The 18,020-nt window shown below is 53.5% G+C and overlaps 1 protein-coding gene across 1 annotated transcript in view; it reads right to left on the reverse strand.

The window, feature by feature from the left end:
• LOC112964386 (microtubule-actin cross-linking factor 1-like) overlaps positions 1-17,383 on the reverse strand; it is a gene marked incomplete at its 5' end in the record, with an annotated part of 65,557 nt that extends 48,174 nt beyond the window's left edge. Inside the window, 3 exons of the mRNA XM_026062438.1 lie at positions 13,743-15,214; positions 15,845-16,340; positions 17,184-17,383. Coding sequence (XP_025918223.1) covers positions 13,743-15,214; positions 15,845-16,340; positions 17,184-17,383 — 2,168 coding nt within the window. The remainder of the gene's footprint in view (positions 1-13,742; positions 15,215-15,844; positions 16,341-17,183) is intronic.
• Between the last annotated feature and the right edge of the window lie 637 nt (positions 17,384-18,020).

Below are 18,020 nucleotides of genomic sequence, written 5' to 3' on the forward strand. Positions count from 1 at the left end.
CGCCGCGCTCAGACCGAGCCCCGCTCTCCGGCTCCACCGAGCCCCGCTGCCCGCGGGGAGCCCAGGCGTGCAGCCCAACTCGTCGTAATACGGGTTTCCGGGCATAAAAAAAATATTAGTACTACATTAATGGCATGACATTAGGTGTCACAGCTCTTTGCTTGCAACTAGGCGCCCCCAGTSTGGGTCGCCTGCCCCGAGCCCCATCGCCCGCTCGTCCCCCCGCACCTAGGAGATGGGGACGATGCGAAAATGCCGCCGTAGGGCCGGGAAAGGGAGGCAGGCTGAACGTGTGAATCACTGTTTTGAAGTGATGCTGGGAGAGAAGTCACAGACTCGGGAGAGAAAACAGGAGGGCTCGAAGCAGCCTCGGCACATCTCTAGGCAACAACCCACCCGAGGCATCGCACACCCCACAAGACACACTTCCTGCGACTGCATGGCTGAATTATAACAACAGGCTAAAAATAAAAGAGAAGGCCTGACAGGTTCTTAATACACAAAAGCGTCCAACGCATGCTATCCTCCTCTAGCACTAACGCGGTAAGACGTTAACCCAGGCCCGCTTGGCTGGTCCCTGCCTTCGTTGCATTGCAACTTCCCAGAAAACCTTCTCGCACTGCCTTGATGAGCAATATATCCATTTTAGAGATGAGCAATCGAAGCCAAGGGAGATTAAAGGCCTGATTTCTCAGACACGCTGCAGCTCCGCAAGTACTGGAGGTCAGAGCATGCTGCAGGTGCCTGGTATCTCCAAAAACATTTCGCCTTGCCCAAGGTCAAAGAGGAAGCTCACGGCACCGCCACGAAGTGAATCCAAGTTGCCCGACTCCGCAGCCTCGAGCCCTCCGCTCGCACGCGCGGCTCCCTGGCACGACCGTGCCACCCAACACACTGCGCCCCGGTGCCAAAAGCAAACACACACACCTTCCTTCGCTGGACGGGCAAACTGCAGCCAGCAACGGCTGGGAGACCCTATCCCCCAAGGTATTACTGTCCCTTTCTGAAAAATGGAAACAGGCATCTTGCAAAAAAAGGAGATTTTCAAGATTTGGAAAGAGAAACACTTGTCAAATTGCCGAAAGCTGGTTGAAAACAATGAGAAAGCTTTGGAAACCCCTTTTCTTATTTCCATGATTAGATATGACCAAAGAAATTTGGCGGGCGGGGGAGGAATGGAGACTTGGCAACCGTATATACACCACATCCAGTCCCACCCTGCGAGCGCTGAATGATAGGTGATCTGGATTAACCGCCCGGGAGCACCTGCAGGTACTCCAGTCTGTCCAAGGCTGCGTCCCCCGCTCCGAAGTGGGAGCGCTGCGGGACGGCTGCACCGAGGGTCCCGGCTGGCACGGCCGCCTCCGCCGGGCTCGGCTGCCGACGTTCCCTCCGACACGTCCCGAGCCCGTCCTAGCTCATCTCTGGCACCGAGCAAAAGCCCAGATTTTTATACGGCGGGGGGAACAGGTCTTGGTGTGTGCTATTAATTCGATGCAGCTGAAACAACACGGGAAGGGCAGGCCGCGCAATTCCAGCTCTGAACCGGAGCCGGCCTGGGCCTCTCCCCCCACTACCACCTTGCCTGCTGCAGCTCTCCCCGGGCAGGACCGYTAAATGCTCGGGGGCCCCTTCTGCGAGGAATTCCAGGAATCCAGGCTGGGGGCGCTGAGGCTTTTTGTTCCACTATAAAGAATGATCTCGATGTGGAACTGCCAGCTTCACAGCCAGAAATTCTTTTCCTATTTCCTCACCAAGTCACGTGCCAAAAGCAAGCCAAGTCTTCCTCTAACGCATCCCCCCGCCATCCCTAAAACCATTAGGGAGATATTCGGCGAGCGCTAAAGCCAATTAAAAACCTGCCATGTCCGGCCTGGAGATTTGAGTTCAAGCTCTAGCAGGTTCCCCAAGTTGCCGGCCACTAGGCTTTAAACTCACGGGAATGCCACCGGCATCCCGAAATAACCGATGGCCATGGAAGTCCCCAGGCGAAGGGTGCTGAGAACCGCAATCCTCGCTGCAGGGTTTTGCTCCAGCTTTGTATTCGCTACCTAGTGCTAGAGAGGGATGGGGCAGGACGGGAAGGTCCCGTTTGAATTTTTGTCCTTTCCGATGGCTCTGGAATGTGGAAACCTGCCAGCAGCAATCTCTGTTACTGAAATAAACGGCTGATAGAGCTTCCAGATCCTCAAGCCCCAGAGCTCAGGAAAGTGTGGCTGCTCGTTTCACAGCTAGCTGGACCCTGAAGCTCAGCGTTTAAGGAGGACAGGACGGACCGGGAGGACCCCATATATGGCTTTTGTTTAGCTAGCAAATCTCCTTTTACCTGCTTCGCTACACGCTTGCGTTTCAGCCTCATCTGACTTCGGGTTCCAGCCGGCGGGTGCTGGTTTACGCGGGCACTGGGATGCCAACGCTCCCGCTAGCGGCCTGGCCGCTAGCACAGGTTCTTGTCTCAGCTCTCCTAACTCCTCACCCTTCCCACCCATCTCCACCTCTCAGTCCCCTCAAGGATATTTCCACTCATGAGCTCCTGCTTCCTCCCTGCCAAGTCTCCGCTTTCCCCCCCATCAAAGGCCCAGGGCAGCAGCCAGACGTCCGGGAGCCCTCCCGCACACGGAGAGCACAGACGGACGGACGCCCAGGCCTCCTCTCCTTCCACCGCCCAGCGCCAGCCTCCGTCCTGCTCTTGGCCGTTCGGTGCCCTGGAGCACCATTCCCACCTCCGGACCCTCCAGACTGGGAATAAAGCAGCTCTGCTAAAGCCCCCTCAGAGGGGTTTTCAGACCCGCTTAGAAACAGGGGACTTAAAAACAGACCCACTGGGAAACCTGCTTAGAGCAGGAGCGTCTCCGTGCRTCTCCGAACCCGCGGCTTTCGAGCTCTCCTCCTACGGCCGCCGTCTCCGGCGCGAGGACCCCGCACCCTTCCCATCACGGGGCGACGTCACCCTGTTTACCGCTGCACGACATCCTGCCGGCCGCTCCAGCGGCTGTTTACACGGGAAAGCGCTATTCGGAAACCACTGTATTTTTAGCTTTCTTTTAAAGTATCTGAGCAGCTGGAAAGGAGGGATCTGCGTTACGGTGACTATCAAGAGAGGCCACGGACAGCTCCGAATCTCGGATCCGCACACCACCGATGAGCCCAGGCCACGACCGAGGACCTTCCTCCTCCTCGGACCGTTAACCCCCACCCGGGCGCCCGCTGCCAGCTCCCTCCTGCCCGTCCCAGGCAAGCCCAGCTCAGCGTTACGCACTCACCATCGCTGCCAGGTCGCACCGGTGGCAAAGGGTGGCCGTGGGAGAGCTCCTGGCTTTAGACCGGGCGTTTTGTCCGGGTCCGACTCCGCACGGGTTACTGAGCCAGCAGCAGAGGCTGGACCGCCGCGTTTGGATGTCATGCCGCATCCAAGCAAGGCGGAGGGAATAAAAACCTGAGTCTCCCCCCAAGGCTGACGCCAGCTTCCGCCTGGAATTTAGCAGCTTTATCCCTACGAGGGGATTTTCAGGGGGTTTTATCCTTACGGACGGAGGCGTTTGGCCCACGAGCGGCCCAGCTCTTGGCTTGGTCTGCAGAGCAGCTCTGACGAGGGAGATCTGTTAAACACCCCGATTCCAGGATAAAAGCACAAAGCCGACTCACGCACATTCAAGATCTGCCTTAAAAAGTACTTCTGAGGTTTTGATGGGATTTTTACTGGGGGAGGCGGGGAAGTCACGTTTTTTTAAAGCCTTTGCTGCGTTTGCCATAACTTCCGAGGGCTTTATCTCCTTTTCGTTGCTGTGGCTTTCCTTCTGAACTCGCTACTTTCGCCAAACCTTGGAAATTGCCGTTTCTGCGCGTTGCGAGGTTAGCGGCGCTGCGTGGGCAAGCCCAGAGCTTGCAGCGTGCTGCAGACAGCAGCGCCCGGGCTAATCCTATCCAACTGTGCGGGGCCCGTTACGCTTTTATCCGCTCGGCTTACAGCTGACTTCAAACCGATTTCACGTCGGGCCTCAGCCACGGCACAATCCCCTCTTCAAAGCGGAAAGGCTGGGGCTGCCCACGATGTAGAGMGTGCCTTTAACGCGGCGATTCGCCGCCTGTAGCCCATTAATTCGTTGCAAGCCCGCGCTTTCTTTCGCAGGGGTCTGCACCTCCGCTGGAAAAAAATCTTTCRAAACGGGTTGAAAAACAACCTCCTGGAGTAACAGGCACCGCAGTTTTGCCTGCTGRGGGGCACCAACGCAGCAAGCCCTGCGTTTTTTACAAGGGTGCAAGAGCCCTGTCCTAGCCCTTTCCCTGCAAGGCACCTAACAGAGGTGCTGGTATGAATAATTCCCCTCAACGAAGCCTGGAGCCCACGTGTTACATGAGCAACCCGACCCAGCCCGGCACCACGGCGTGCTGCATTCATCGCTGGGCAAACTGGAGCTCCCACGAYGCCCCGTTCACCTGCTTCCCAACGGGAGAGGAGGAAAAGCCGCCCTGAACCAGCCCTGGAATAATCCTGTTTGGGACTGAGCGCTCAAGGTAGAGCCACCTGCCGGGGTGGCAGGTCCTCAGAGCCGGGACGGCTTGTTTGGAGACCGGGAGGCACAAACTGGCAAAATACACATTTTTATCTGTAGCTGCCCCATTTTCCCACAAATTCCCCTCTGCGGCTAACAGGCCTGACTGGAGTCCAGCCGGGATAGCCCTGGGTATCACCGGGAGAGTCAATGCCCGCGGGCGGGAAGACGGGGAGGTATTGCCACCCCGGGGCGCCTGCAGACGCTGCGCCTTACCCAGCGCCGAGGCATGGAGCGATTAATAAACTGCTCCAGTATTCCTTGAGGAAGTGAGGTAAGTGCGTTAGCATCCAGAGAATCCTCTGGATGGGAGACATTTTAAATCACTGCTTCGGCAGAAGAGTTGGCAATTGTTCTTTAAACGCTGCGGTGACTAATCCAAAGTCCGAGCTGCTCTCCAGCAGCTTCGAGGCTTCATCTGCTCTAGCCTGAATGATTACAGCTGCTCCCTTTGCTCAGAAAACGAAGAGGACTAGTCTGGACACCTTAGAGTGACGGGAAAGTCCCACAGCAAGAAGAGGGGAGCCGGACACATCCGTTCCTGTCACAGGATAGACACTTCTCTGCAGAGCCCTGGACTCCAGGTCTCACCTCTGGACGAGGAGCACCTACACGCCGGCCGGGGCCAGGCACCCCTTCCTCCCCTGCCCAGCCGCGCYGGACAACGGCTTCCCGTCTCCTTCACCCCTCTGGGAACTCGGCATTCCTGGTCTGATGCAAAGCTGGTATTTTTAGTATCTCCTGAAAACTCTGCAGAGTATCAACACCACCAGTTAATGAACCCTCCTCTGCAAGAGGACATTCCTCCGGCCATCTCCCTCCGCACAGGCCAGCTGAGACCTGGCAAAGTAACCAAAGCATGCGCGAGTGGGTGGTTTTGGAACCATGACCCAAGCTGACTTCTGAAAGAAACGGTTTGATTACAGCATAATTGTTTTAGGGCAAAAAAACAAAAAAAGAAAAAAAAATCGTTACGATTTGGTCATTCTCAGCAGCTCTCGGCTGAATTTACTCTTGTTCTCAGCTTGCACTGAGACGCCAGGTTCTGCTCAAGAAAAAGTGCTGTGCGTTTCCTGCCTTCCCACTGACAAGTCAAGGTCAAAACTCATCAACGGCTTCTCGATGAACCAGCGCACGCCAGCAACGCTGCCTTTGGGGAAGACAAGGCCTGAGTGTGCGTTTTGCTCTTCCCCTGTTCCAGAGAAATTTATTTCCAAAGAATGAGAAGGCCACGCACTGCAGGGGCCACTTGCACTCAAGTGTCTCTTCTGCAAACACATTTATTTACAACGCTCCCAGATTAGCGGATTAGAAGTCCATACGGGCTACGCCACTCAAATACCACAAATAACGCTTCCCAGCTCGGCTTTGGCAACTCGCCGCAGCCAGGTCTGGTGTTAGTCCTCTCCACGGTGGCCTGGCAGACCACGCAGTGCCCAGCAGAGTCCAGGCAAAACGACCTCTCTTCCACTTATCAGCATCTTCTCCAACAGGGGAGATGGTGCCTTTAAGACAGTTTAACAGCTGTGAGAGAGGAGGCATTTTTGCTTGTGTTGCTGATGCTCAAAATACTAGCCAGAGATACTTTAAGTAGGTCTGGAAAGCGTTCAACGAGAAGACACCATCATGCAGCCCRTCCCCGCTCCCAGCCCAGTCTCCCCCAGCTGCTCCGAACTGGACGACTCCAAGGAGCCACACGCATTCCTTTGCGGTCATATAAGGGTTAAAAATACCATCAGCTGGGCTGCGAGATCAGGAGAACAAGTGGCGGACTGTCCCCTCCCTGCCCCGTCGGGGACACGGCGGGCGCGGGACGTGGGACGGGGACCCACCTCCCCGGACGGCGGGTGCTGAGTTACTGCCAGAGCAGCCCGAGAGCCCCGTGCGGAAGGGGAATGCGGGGCCGGGCGCGCGGGCACCGTCTGCGAGCCTGCTAACGCGCCGCCCCAAGAAATAGCGCGCTGGGTATGCGGTATAAATATCTCCGCTCATCAGCTCCCGGCTTCGTTCACGCGCTCAAGTTGAGACTTGCAATCCCGACACGGGCTACGCGTCCTCCTCGGCTGCCTGCGCATGGGCGGCGCGGGCTGCGCGGCCGGCACGTGCCGGGACACCCCGCCGTGGGGACACCCCAGCGCGGGGACCGAGCCCCGGGACACGAGGAGGCGCCAGAAAGGCTGCTACAAAGGACGAGCGCAAAACGCCGTCCTTGCGAGCTAGGGACCGCGCTCTTTCCCAGTCTGCCGGGAAACGCGTCCCGTGAACCCAAGCTGGAGGAGCAACGTCAGGAAAGAAACAGCCTATTTCGGTCACCCCGAGTCCGCCCGGCCCTTCTTGCCCTCTGCCAGCACTGCCCTTCCCGAGGCAGCGGATCCCTTCCCAAGTGGCTTCTCCTTTACTCGGGTGCGCTTAAACCTACGGCAGCGCGAGGGGACGCACGAGGACCTCTTCGTGCAAAAACTTGCGCTCCAGCAGGCCAGGCCCAGAGGCAGCGGCTCTGCCCACACGGAGCCATAGTCAGGCTGGGATTACTTTTATCCGCTGTTTTGGGATGGGGGACGCRGTAAACCTTAGCTCCGTTGAGCGCCGAAGGGCAAGTGCCTCCGCGCCCCGGGAAGCGGCCGTCTCGGGCAGCGGCGCAAGGACGCCGGATGTAGACGCGGCGGCGCTAAGATGTCGCAAACGCTACCAAAACCTCAGGGAAACCTTGGCACCGCTTTCACCGTTCTCATCGGCGAGGTTGCCCGTCGCCCGGTCCGCGCACCGCGCCGTGGCTCCTCTCGCGCCAGCGCCCAGCCCCGAGCTGGGGAAACGCCAAGCTCTGCCCGGCYGTTGCGGCAGCGCCAAGCCAGCGCCCCATCCCAGAGGCTGGGAGGATTAAGGGAGTAATAAATAGCGCGCCGGAGTGAGGGGCCTTTCCGCCGCGGGCCGTGGCTAATCGCTCCCTTTCCCGCGGGTGAAGCGGGGAGGACCCGGCGCAGAACGGCAACGAGCGGCATCTCAATGGGAAGATGACTAATGCCGTTCACGGCTTTACTCACCAACTGCATCACCACTCCTGGGACTTCTCCCCCCCGCCACCCCCCTATTCTTTTTCTCTTTCTTTTAAAGCAGACAAAGAGGGTGCTGCCGGCCCCCACGACCTGACCCGCTCTAAAATAAAATGGGAATGCGTCTTAAGTTATTGCTGTCTAGGGATTCTCCCTCCCCCTCTCCCATCCTCCAGGATAAAACCTTTATTGGCACGAAGCAGCGTTGCCTAAGCACAGCGCGTTGAGCAACTCCGGTTTCGAATAACCGCCCCAGAAGACTCGCGGCAGGAGGAGGAACGGCGCGGAGCGAGGTGGCTTTGCTCGCTCACGGGTTAACTCTCGTCCTGTCTTTACCGAATCCTTCGTGGCAACCRGAGCGCCAGCTGGAGGACTCCTCTCCTCCTCCAACTCGCTCCCTAGGTTGCTACAGTAATTTCTCAAAAACTAAGGAAGGGAAGAAAAAAAAAAAAAAAAGAACTGGAAAGTCCTTTGTTGCCGCTAAGCATTGCTGCTGCGAATTCATTAATTCAGTGAATAGCGTTTCATTAGCGCACAGCAGATTTTTTCCCCCCATAGTCTTCTCCAGCAGAGGAGATGGACAAACAGCTCGAGATGATATTCCGCTTCCTGCTCCCTGTCCCGGCAAAGCCGTGTGGGTCCGGCCCGGCGCTTGGCCCCTGCCAGCTCCCCGCAGCCGACSCCTTCGGCAGCACCCGCCCTACACCGGGGGCCTCTTGGAGCCCGAGACTCTGGGTYGAAAAACACCAATTTTCCCCATCCTTTTTGGTTTGGGTAAGGGTGGGGTTTAATTATTACTCCGAGGCAAGATCACGGATAAAACCTGCTGCATGTGCCAGCTCCGACAGGTCCCGGCTCGCAAGCTTTCCTGCTCAAACGCTGCACGGAGACACTGGGCAAAAGTATAGGTTTAGGTACGGTGGGGGGTACCGGCGCTGGGAGGGGACGGCGTTTCGGCAGCAGCTCAGCGCGCAGCTGCTCGTCTCCCCAGGCAAATCACCCCAAACGCGGTCGCCTTCTGGGGCGCAAACCTCCGCCCGCCCTGTTCAAACCGCATCCGCACCCTTTCCACTTGGGAGGCGCAAGCAACCCTTCCGCTTGGTTATGCCAACCAGTTTGCTGCTTTCTCGCAGGTTTCGGTTAGGGTGAAGCTGTTCAGGCGCTTGCAAATGTTATTTCTGGCCTCAGCACAACTTGGGAAGGGAAGGCAGCTTGCCCAATTTCTGCTCTGACCTCCATCACGAGAAGGAAACTGTTTCCCCGAAACGCAGTTTCCCCGAAACGCAGAAGTGCTCTGACTTGCTGCTTTTGGAATGGCAAAGAGCAGCTTTTCATTTCCAAGCATCACCCTACGCTGTAGGAAGCCTAAAAGGCTCYGGTGACACCGTGCACCCAGGGAGCCCGGCGCGGCTGGGTGACACTCTCGGCTCTGTAGGTGAAATGCGGGAGCTTCAGAAAACGTCCAAAACTAACGCTACGAACTGAAGAGGACCTAGCTCACAATTCAAAATCGTCAGTGCTAAGTACCAGACAAGCCTTGAAACCCAAGTCCAAAATCCATTGCATAAAAAGATAGTTTGGGAGCAAGCAAAACAGGGCTCGAGCACGGTTAGAGCAAGAGCCGGAGGCCAAGCTGCCCGGGCGCTGACGTCTTCCCAAAAAACACGGAAGAATTTGATTAGCTCGGCTTCCAGAGGCCCAGACTGACGGATGCTCTTTGGACAGACAAGCCAAGCCCATGCCTGCGGCTTTTGGGCACCACCACGACCAAATAACAAGCGACACCTCTTCTTCTAGAGCTTGCACACGAAGATCAGCCTCTTGCACCGAACGGCATCAAYGGCTTTATTCGAAGCATGGTATTATCTTCCAGGCTTTAGGGAGGAATGGTTGTAATTTGGGGTCTGTGAGGCTCTGGGGTTGCTGGTACRCGAGAGAGGGCAAGGGGAACGCGTTGCATCCCATGTCCCACGTCCCCACCTGGGGAATTACTTGCCGGGGGAATTTTGCTGTTTGCTAAATTGAGTCAACATCGCCGTTATGTGAAGGAACATTTAAACTGTAGCTCATTTGACTTCAGTCATTAAAATTTAATATTGCAATAAGCTTTGAGAAAATGAAGCTGACAGCAGAGGGAACAGAGGGAAAAACCGCCCAGGCCTGCATGCTGCTGCAAGGAGCTCGCGGTGGTGGCTGTTTCTCTCCACTCCCGCAAAGAGCCCGGCTCAGCTGCGCGCCGCTTGCGGGGACACAGCACAGAGAGAATCTTCAAACTTTTAGTGCTCTTTTATTACCAAAAAAAAAAAAAAAAAAAAAAAGCTCCTCCGAGAAGCATACGGGGTTTTATTGCTTTCACGAGCGATGCCAAGTCAGTCCAGTTTTCTCTGAAGTGAAATCACACGTGGTGCATTCCTGTGCTCTGCAATCCCGTGCCAGGAGGCTCCGGCCGGCGCTGAACCTTTCCCCCGGAGCTGAGCTGTGCTCCGCATGGGATGGCCGCTCTCTTCCGTCACACTCGGGCGTCAGAGGTGACACCATATCCGCGTCGTGCAGCAAGCGGCAGCGCTCCCGGCTAACTTGGGTTGGCTGGTACGGATGGACCCACAAAGCAGCGATGGAAATAAAGTAACTTGGGCTAAACTCAAGCTGAAGACCAAGAGTTAAAGATCAGGTTCCTTTGCTCTCGCTGGCAGCTTAACGCAAGCTAAAAACGTATTATTTTATTTGTAGCACAGCTGTATCTAAAGCAATACATCAAGATGTCCATATATGCACAGGCTCCGAACCGCAGAAATGCTTTTTGGCTGCGCTCGATCTCACCAGAAAGCTCAGGGATAAACTGGACGACCTCTTCCCGCCCGGTTCCTTACAATCCTCCTCACCACGCACGCACGCTCAGCGAACCGCAACACCTCTGCGGCAAACGAGGCTCCCCCGGGCAAGAGCCGGCAGCTGCTTCCCAGCCGCCTTCCTGTGTGCAAGCAACCCGACTACGCGGAGCATTTACACCAGGCTCGTCTCTCCTCAGAGCCAGGATTAGGCCCTCGATGACTGTAGAAAAGGGTTTGGGGGGACAGAAAAGAAATGCATGGGTGCCAGGTCTCCAGAAGTTAAGGGTTTGTTGCAGCCTGTTCCCTCTTGGGGCAAGTTTGAGGGGTGTTTGCAGGCAAGGAGAAGAGAAATATATGGGATGCTTCAAGTATAAATTGCTTCAGAAGTCATCTGTTCATGGCCTCAGAGTCAGAGCCTTCAATATATCTTCTTTATTAAAATCCGGACACAATGAGCCCAGAAGTGCCCACCTTTGTCAGGGTTGGATTGGCAACTCGCTTGGAGCCCTGGGGCCATGCCTAATTTGCATCTCATTTACACAGATGTTCATTAAAATTAATGCTTTAAGACATAAAATCTGCCTGCCTTTGAGCCTTCTGGACAGACAGATCAAAATCGCTTCTGGAGATCCCCAGCAATCAAATTCCCCGAATGATGAGCTCTGCCTTCCACATGCAGGTCCAAGGAACACATCTGGAGACCTTATTCCCCGAACTGAAAAGCCGCCTCTGGCCCTCATCAGACACATTTTGGATTGCAAAAAAGAAGCATGCGCAAAGGAGACAGTTTTGATGCTGTCCACTAGCAGCCGATATTAGACACTGAGGAATAAAAGCCAACGCAACCCAAAAAGCCCTCTCCCAAACAGCGCAATTGCCTGCGCTCAAGGAGATTGAGTCAGGAGAAAGATCTCCAGCAGCACCATTCCCACCTGCAGCCACCCCAAACCTTGCTGCTTTGCAATTCCTAGGATTGGAGAGGAAACCTATGGGAGCAAGACCGGCTGCAAAGCTCTTGGAGCTGCCATGCACAGCCGCATTTTGGCTCGGGAACCGAAGCGTGCTGCCAACGTTCAGCACGGAGGGAGACCACCGCGGCTCGCAGCCTCCGGGGTGGCGACGCAGTTCGCACGCGCGGCTTTTTCCTTCCATCGTTTTCCCTTCCCATGCGCTCAGCGAGCGCTGGACCGGCGCGCTTCCCTCCCCCATGGTGAAATCCGTCTCCTGCTCCCACCCTCGTGGACAAGCCACGAACCCGAACGCTGGTGCTAGTGCTCTGGGAGACTCCGGCCTGGCCACGGCTCCCACCACTGCCGGCCACCACGGAGCAGCTCCGGGGCCCGCGGCCGGGTTCGCTCTGCTCGCAGGGCTGGCTCGCCGCTGGTGGGCTGCACTCTCGCCCCACTTCCCTGCCAAATTTTGCAGCAGTCTTCAGGGAGGAAGGTCACTCAGCACCGTAACATGAGTGGTTTAGCAAGAAGTGTTTGCTAAGCAATTTTTTTTTTTTTTTCCTATTCCGCTGCATTCCCTGCTTTCCCCAAAGCCCCAGCCAGCCCGTGCCGCTGCTCTCCCGCCTGCGCATTCACCGCGGAGTAAAGACAGTCTCTGCTCCCAGGTTGCGATGCCCTTCCATGCGCCGATCGATAGCTGGGACAGCAATTTCCCTTAGAGAGAACCATAAGATGAGGCTTGACAAATATCTGCTGTGCAACGTTTATGATTCGTGCAAAAATGTTTGCTCTCCGGATAAGCTGTTCACAGGAGGAATGTCACTACGTAACGGTCATGACTCCAGCCCCCCTTGTAGCTTCTCCCCCATTTTATTTGCAGCCATCGCATAGCAAAGCCCTAAAATCACTACCGCAACTTTCATTGTTCTGCTAAGCTTTTTGCAAAGACCTCAGCTGCACCCGGTGGCCTCAAAGGCTAACGAGTGACTCCTGATAAGGACACTGCCTCCCCACCAACCTGCCACCGGCTCATACAGCTGTGGCCACTGTTGTCTTAATGGATCATCTTTGAGATCACTGAGATTTAGACCACTCGCAACCGTTACGATCGAGCAAACTGCAACGAGATTGAGTTTCATCATCATTTCTAATGAGAGCTGCTCAGCCAGGAGCAATCCCTTTCTATGCAGGAAAGTTTCACTGGTTATACACATCAGAACCTCCTTTCTGGGTGTATTTGTTCCAAGCAACTGTGTGTGGTCTTTTTCGTCTTTTGTTTTTCCCCTAACGATGAAGTTAAATCCCTCCCAAACGACGCAAGTTCAAAGCAAGGGGCCGCCTAACACAGAGGCACCGGCAATACGATCAGATGGGTTTGAATTCGCCCCGTGAGCGATAMGCCCAAACTGTTCCTTGGATAGGCAACCCCTAAACAGAAATACCTTGTCCTGGTTAAGGCTTCGCAGAGCTATTCAGTGATGGAACGGGATCAATTAGCCATGTGATGGAAAGTAAATGGCTGTAAAAGTGCCTCCCCCCCCCCAACACCCATTATCACCAGGATACAAGCGGCAAGATGTAAATCAGGCCAATCATCAACTACAGAACAAATCAGTAATAGAAGTTTCACAGCAAGAGAATTTCTAAGCAGTATTAGTGCAATTAATGTAGTGTAACAGCGTGACCCGGCACCATAATACCGTATAGAAATCAAGCACACTGCAAACCTTTTCTCGCTAAATGTTTCATGCAAGCCTAGATGGCCTCTATCAGTTCCTTGCAGAAAGCACGAAAAGCCTACAGCAAAACTTAACTTTGCCTTGGCTTTATTCCCTGTGTGCATCTCTTCTCCCACAGTTTATCTGTGGCTTTATTTGTAATGAAGGACCCAGAGGTGGAAGAATGTGTCCCAAGTGAAGCGAACAACAAGCAAAAATGCCAGGACAGGTAGAAAGACCTACAGGATGATCTGAGGTGGACTAGACTCTCAGACGATGCCAACTTACAGTTCAAATAGACTCAGAAACATTCCTCCCTCTCCAAAAATCTAAATACCAACCACCTCTAAAAGCCATGAGGTATTGGCACTCTAACATTAGACCACTGCCAGGAAAACAGAGAAAAGGTTTTTTCTCCCATCACAAAATCTTTTCATCACAGACTATCAATTCCAGCAGTTGATTTTATATTCTCCAGAGCAGAGGGTGTTTTACTGCACCAAGCGCGCTGACATTTCAGTAACAAACAATGAAGTCACAATAACTTGAAGAACAGCAGTCTTAAACGAAGGGCCACGACACTAGACAGACCTTTAAGCACCAAATACCACTTAAGAAATGTCATAGCATAAAGACTTACCTTGAAGTCCGCCAGCTGCTGGTTGATGATTTCCACCTCTGTGCCCACCACCCACTGCAACGCCTCGTTCTCTTCTGCTGCTGTGGTCATGTGGGTCAGCTCCTTCAGCCTGCTGTAAAAGTCCTCGACACGAGACAGTGTTGTTTCTACCTGCTCTTGACGGTTCTTGCCTCTCTCGGTCAGTTTGCTGCACTGTTTATTTAGTGTCTCCAGTTCACGTTTGAGTCCTAACAAATCAGGGCTCCCTTCGTCCTCCAGCATTTTCTTACATTCATTTTCAGAAGCTTCAATGTCAGATTTCAGCTGTTGGAGTTTGCCCAGGAACATACGAACATCCTCTGCTTGAGAGTGAAGGCTGTCAGAGTCTCTCCCAATGGGGCCCATGCTGTCTAGCTCATCATCAAGATCTGCCAGTTGAGAGAACATCTCCCTGACCCGATTATTGAACTGGCCGATCCCTTCAAGCTTGTTTTCCATGAGCATACAGCAGTCGTTTACTTTCTGCTTCACAGCTTTAAAGTCTTGCTGAGCCACCTCAGCTTGGCATAAGAGCTGGGAGCAGTCAGACCCATCTGGGGCATCTTCTACTAGACCTTGAGTGAAGTTTTTCAGATAATCCACTTGTGGCTCAAGGGCCTGCAGCACCTCCTGCTGTGCTCTGAGCTTCTCCAAGTTCTTGTTGCTGCAGGCTTGTGGCCCTAGTGCATCATAGATCTCCAGCTGGTGCTTAGCCCCTTCCAGCTTCTTCTCAATGTTCTTGAAGCTCTCTTGAAACTCTTTGAGCCTCTGTGACATTTCTTCAATGGAGCCTGTCTTGGCTTGCAGCTCTTCTGTGATGGCATCCATCTTCTGATTGATCCCAGCCTTCTCATCCCGAACATCATCCTCATCAGTCTGAGAAGCATCTATCAGGATGTCAGCAGCACTGTTCAGCATCTCAAGCAAGGAGCGGCGCTTCTCCACGTCACTCAGCAAAGCCTTTGATCTCAGAAGAGTTGCCTCCAGCTGCACAGGATCCAGAGTTACTTCCAGCTCTGACATCTTTGTCTTACAGTCTTCCACCCAAGGGAGAAGGTCTTCCGTGTGCCGTTGGTACTTCTGAGCCTTCTGCAAACAGTCCTTGAGTTTGGAGTGTCTATCAGCAACCTGCTTGCTGAGCTCTTCCCAGTGTGTTTTGAGGCTGACCAACTGGTTTTGCAGAGTAGTCTTTTCCTCCCCAGGCTGGACAGAAAGCAGCAAAGATTCTCCCTCAGCTACGATCATCTCATAGGTGCCACTGTGTTGGTTGAGGCTCTTCTGGAACTCTTCTTGTTCCTGAATTTGGCTCTGCAGCCTCTCCAGTTTAGCAGAAATGGGTTGGCTCTGAGCTTGCTGGCACAGCTTGTCATCTAGCCAGGTCCTCAGTTCATCAAACATATGCTGGAACTGCTGGGAGCTTGCAAGCGCAGTCTGCAGTCGGTTCATCCGGTCGGCTGAAATGGAAATAAGATTAGAACGCTACAATTAAGCTGGAATTAAATAAACAAAGTGCAATCATCTTATATCATCTCAGATGCACTAACTGTGTTTTGATTAACAGGAAGGAGCTCTTTCTATTGCATCACTAGCCTTTTTGTTCACTGGTTCATGAATTTCTTAAGAATTAGTAAGTAACAATAATGCAGTAGAGTCAGTCCTCCTGACTAATATCTAAATGCAACCTCTTGAGAACCAAAAGGGGCATCCCGGGATTAGAGGGTGACCACTGTGTCTTCTCTACTCCCCATTCTGAAGTTAGGGGCCATTTTTTTTTCCAAGAACAATATATGCCACACTTCAACAAGCTTGTCCGGCTTGCTGAAGAGCTACATGATGTGCTTTCAGTACCAGGACTAGACACCTCTGCACACGCTCCAGGCCTCTTGCCTGAGGATGTTTGGAGTGAGAACTCTCCTGTGCTTCGTACCGTGTGAAACACCCATGTGGTGCTTTAGTAAAAATGATGTCACCTTTCCCCTACTATTCTCAGAAACCTAGTGATGGGAGTGCCCTGTGGTAAAAAAAATAGGGAGAGGAGTTGGACATCCCAACATCTTATAACTAACTTCTCCATGCTGTCTCACCTGCCAGGTCTTCCAGCCCTTTGAGAGGAAGCGCCACTGTCTCCAAACGTTTCCTTAACTCATCTTTGAGATACTGCTCCCCAATCAGAACAGACAGGTCATCACAGAGGGTCTGAGCCTCTGCGATCTCCTCTTCCAGCTGCTCTAGGTCAGAGCGGATCTCACTGGTTTCCTCCAGCTGCTGTTTCACGGCATCGGGCTGTGTGCTGATGGCAGACTGGCTGCTCAGACGCTGCCCAACTGCCTTCACCTTCTCGGACAGGCCTTGGAGCAATTCCTGGTACTGGGTGCTCTTCACTATGGCTTGGTCAATTTGGCTGGAACGGGAGTTGAGACGCTCCGTTAGCTCCGACCATTTCTGATTAACCCCTTGGAGCTCTTCCCGCACCTGGTTAGTCGATGGAGAAACATCTCCAGGGCCGGTTAAGATGCTCTGAGCCGCCTGGTTGAGCTGCTCATGCTGTTGTCTGCGAGCTTCAAATTCCTTCAGCATAAACTGGAACAGAAATAACATAAAAATGTTTGCATAAAACTGACAGCTCCGAGTACACACAGTCAAAACAAACCAGACCTCCAGGGGCTTTATCCAGTCCACGGAACCACTAGGAACAAACCAAGACACGCCTGGGCAGGACAGCGGGTGGGCAGGGGAGATCGCAGTTTACTGTGACCTTTCAACTTAAAAACCTGGGAGGGGTCTGCGATTCTAGCGATAAAGTACTTTGCTCTCTCTCTTTTATGTCCTCCTGCTGTGTAATGTAATGTCAACCAGTTAGATGAGAAGAAAATCTAATTATGTTAACCGGGGCGTTTTATTTTATGATGTGGCCAGTTACAGACATGTTTGGATTTGGGAGCACTAGGTGCAGGCAGGGCAGGCTGCCAGGCGGTGCCCCAGGCAGAGGGCAGCATTAATGAGTCCTGCAGAGCATCAGCGCAGGTCTTCTCAAAGCAATTTCACTCTCCGAGAGGGGCCAGGTGAGTCAGTGACGAGTCAATCCAGTGCAGGGAACAGGGCTCGAGCACGGCGCCCATTTCAACTCACGCACCACAGTTTGCACTCAGCAGGGTTTGGAGGACTTGGGAGAAGAGACCTTAGATCTGTAACTGAGTAGGCTGCTCTCCTACCACTCACTGCGTGGCAGAGCATTTGCAGAGCACTTTTATGGCTAGATAAATAATCTAGTAGCCAGCAGAGGTTTGCATTTTCCTCCTCACACAGAAACATTCACAGCTTAAGCCTCAAAGCCCGCAATTTTCCACTTCAGATACCAGAAGAGACTCCCTCCCTCCTCATCCCTAAACTGCCGAGGAGACGCGCGCCCAGCTCCCGGCTCACCTGGACCTGCTGCTTCTGCGCGTTCAGCATGTTCGGGTCGATGGAGAGGGGTCCCAGCACGCTCATCATGAGCTCCTTCTCCAGGAGCCAGGGGCGCAGCTGCGCTTCGGCAGCCTGGAAGCTGGCCAGCTGGTTCGCCGATTCCTCCAGCTTCTGCTGCCGCTCGGCTGTCGCCTGGTTGGCTCTTTCCCACCTGCAATCTGAGGAAACGGCTGCGTTGGCAGTGGTCGCGCCACCCGCCAGCCTGCCCCTCCACCAAGCGGGATTTTCACCCTCCCTGTGATTCATCCACCGGTGGAAACCTCCACAGCTTTTCAGGAAAACTAGCGTGGATCTGTTCACTCTCAATCTCATAAGCCATTATCCATTTCTAACGGCAGCGTGGTCTTGGGGCTCATAGAAAAACCTTGCCATCGGGATTTTTGCATTCTAGTCACTACGGCCACGAGCTGCTCTGACCTTGGGTAAGCCATTTCACGTCTCTGGCTCAGACACCAGCTCCATTAAATGAGGATACTCTCATGTGTATCAGACCTCAAACAGCACATTCAGATTACGTGGACAGAGAACTCCATAAACATATTCCTGCTATTTCAAAGAAGAAAATCTCTGGACTTCTTTTTAAATATTCAGCCTTGTTTAGTCAACATTTAATTACCTTGGATAGCCTTACTAATGACTAGAATTTTGTATCAAGCAGTGAAGCTTTTATTCAAAGTAATCAACTCATGTTGCTAATGCTTTTTTTTTTTTCTTTCTTTCTTTTTAAAGAAGTAATTTAAGGAGGCAAGTCTTTGAAATATACATCCATCATAGAGATTTTATTAATCATGACAG

Source organism: Apteryx rowi, unplaced genomic scaffold (genome assembly GCF_003343035.1).
Source record: "Apteryx rowi isolate R43461 unplaced genomic scaffold, aptRow1 scaffold_190, whole genome shotgun sequence".
NCBI classification, from domain to species: Eukaryota; Metazoa; Chordata; class Aves; order Apterygiformes; family Apterygidae; genus Apteryx; species Apteryx rowi.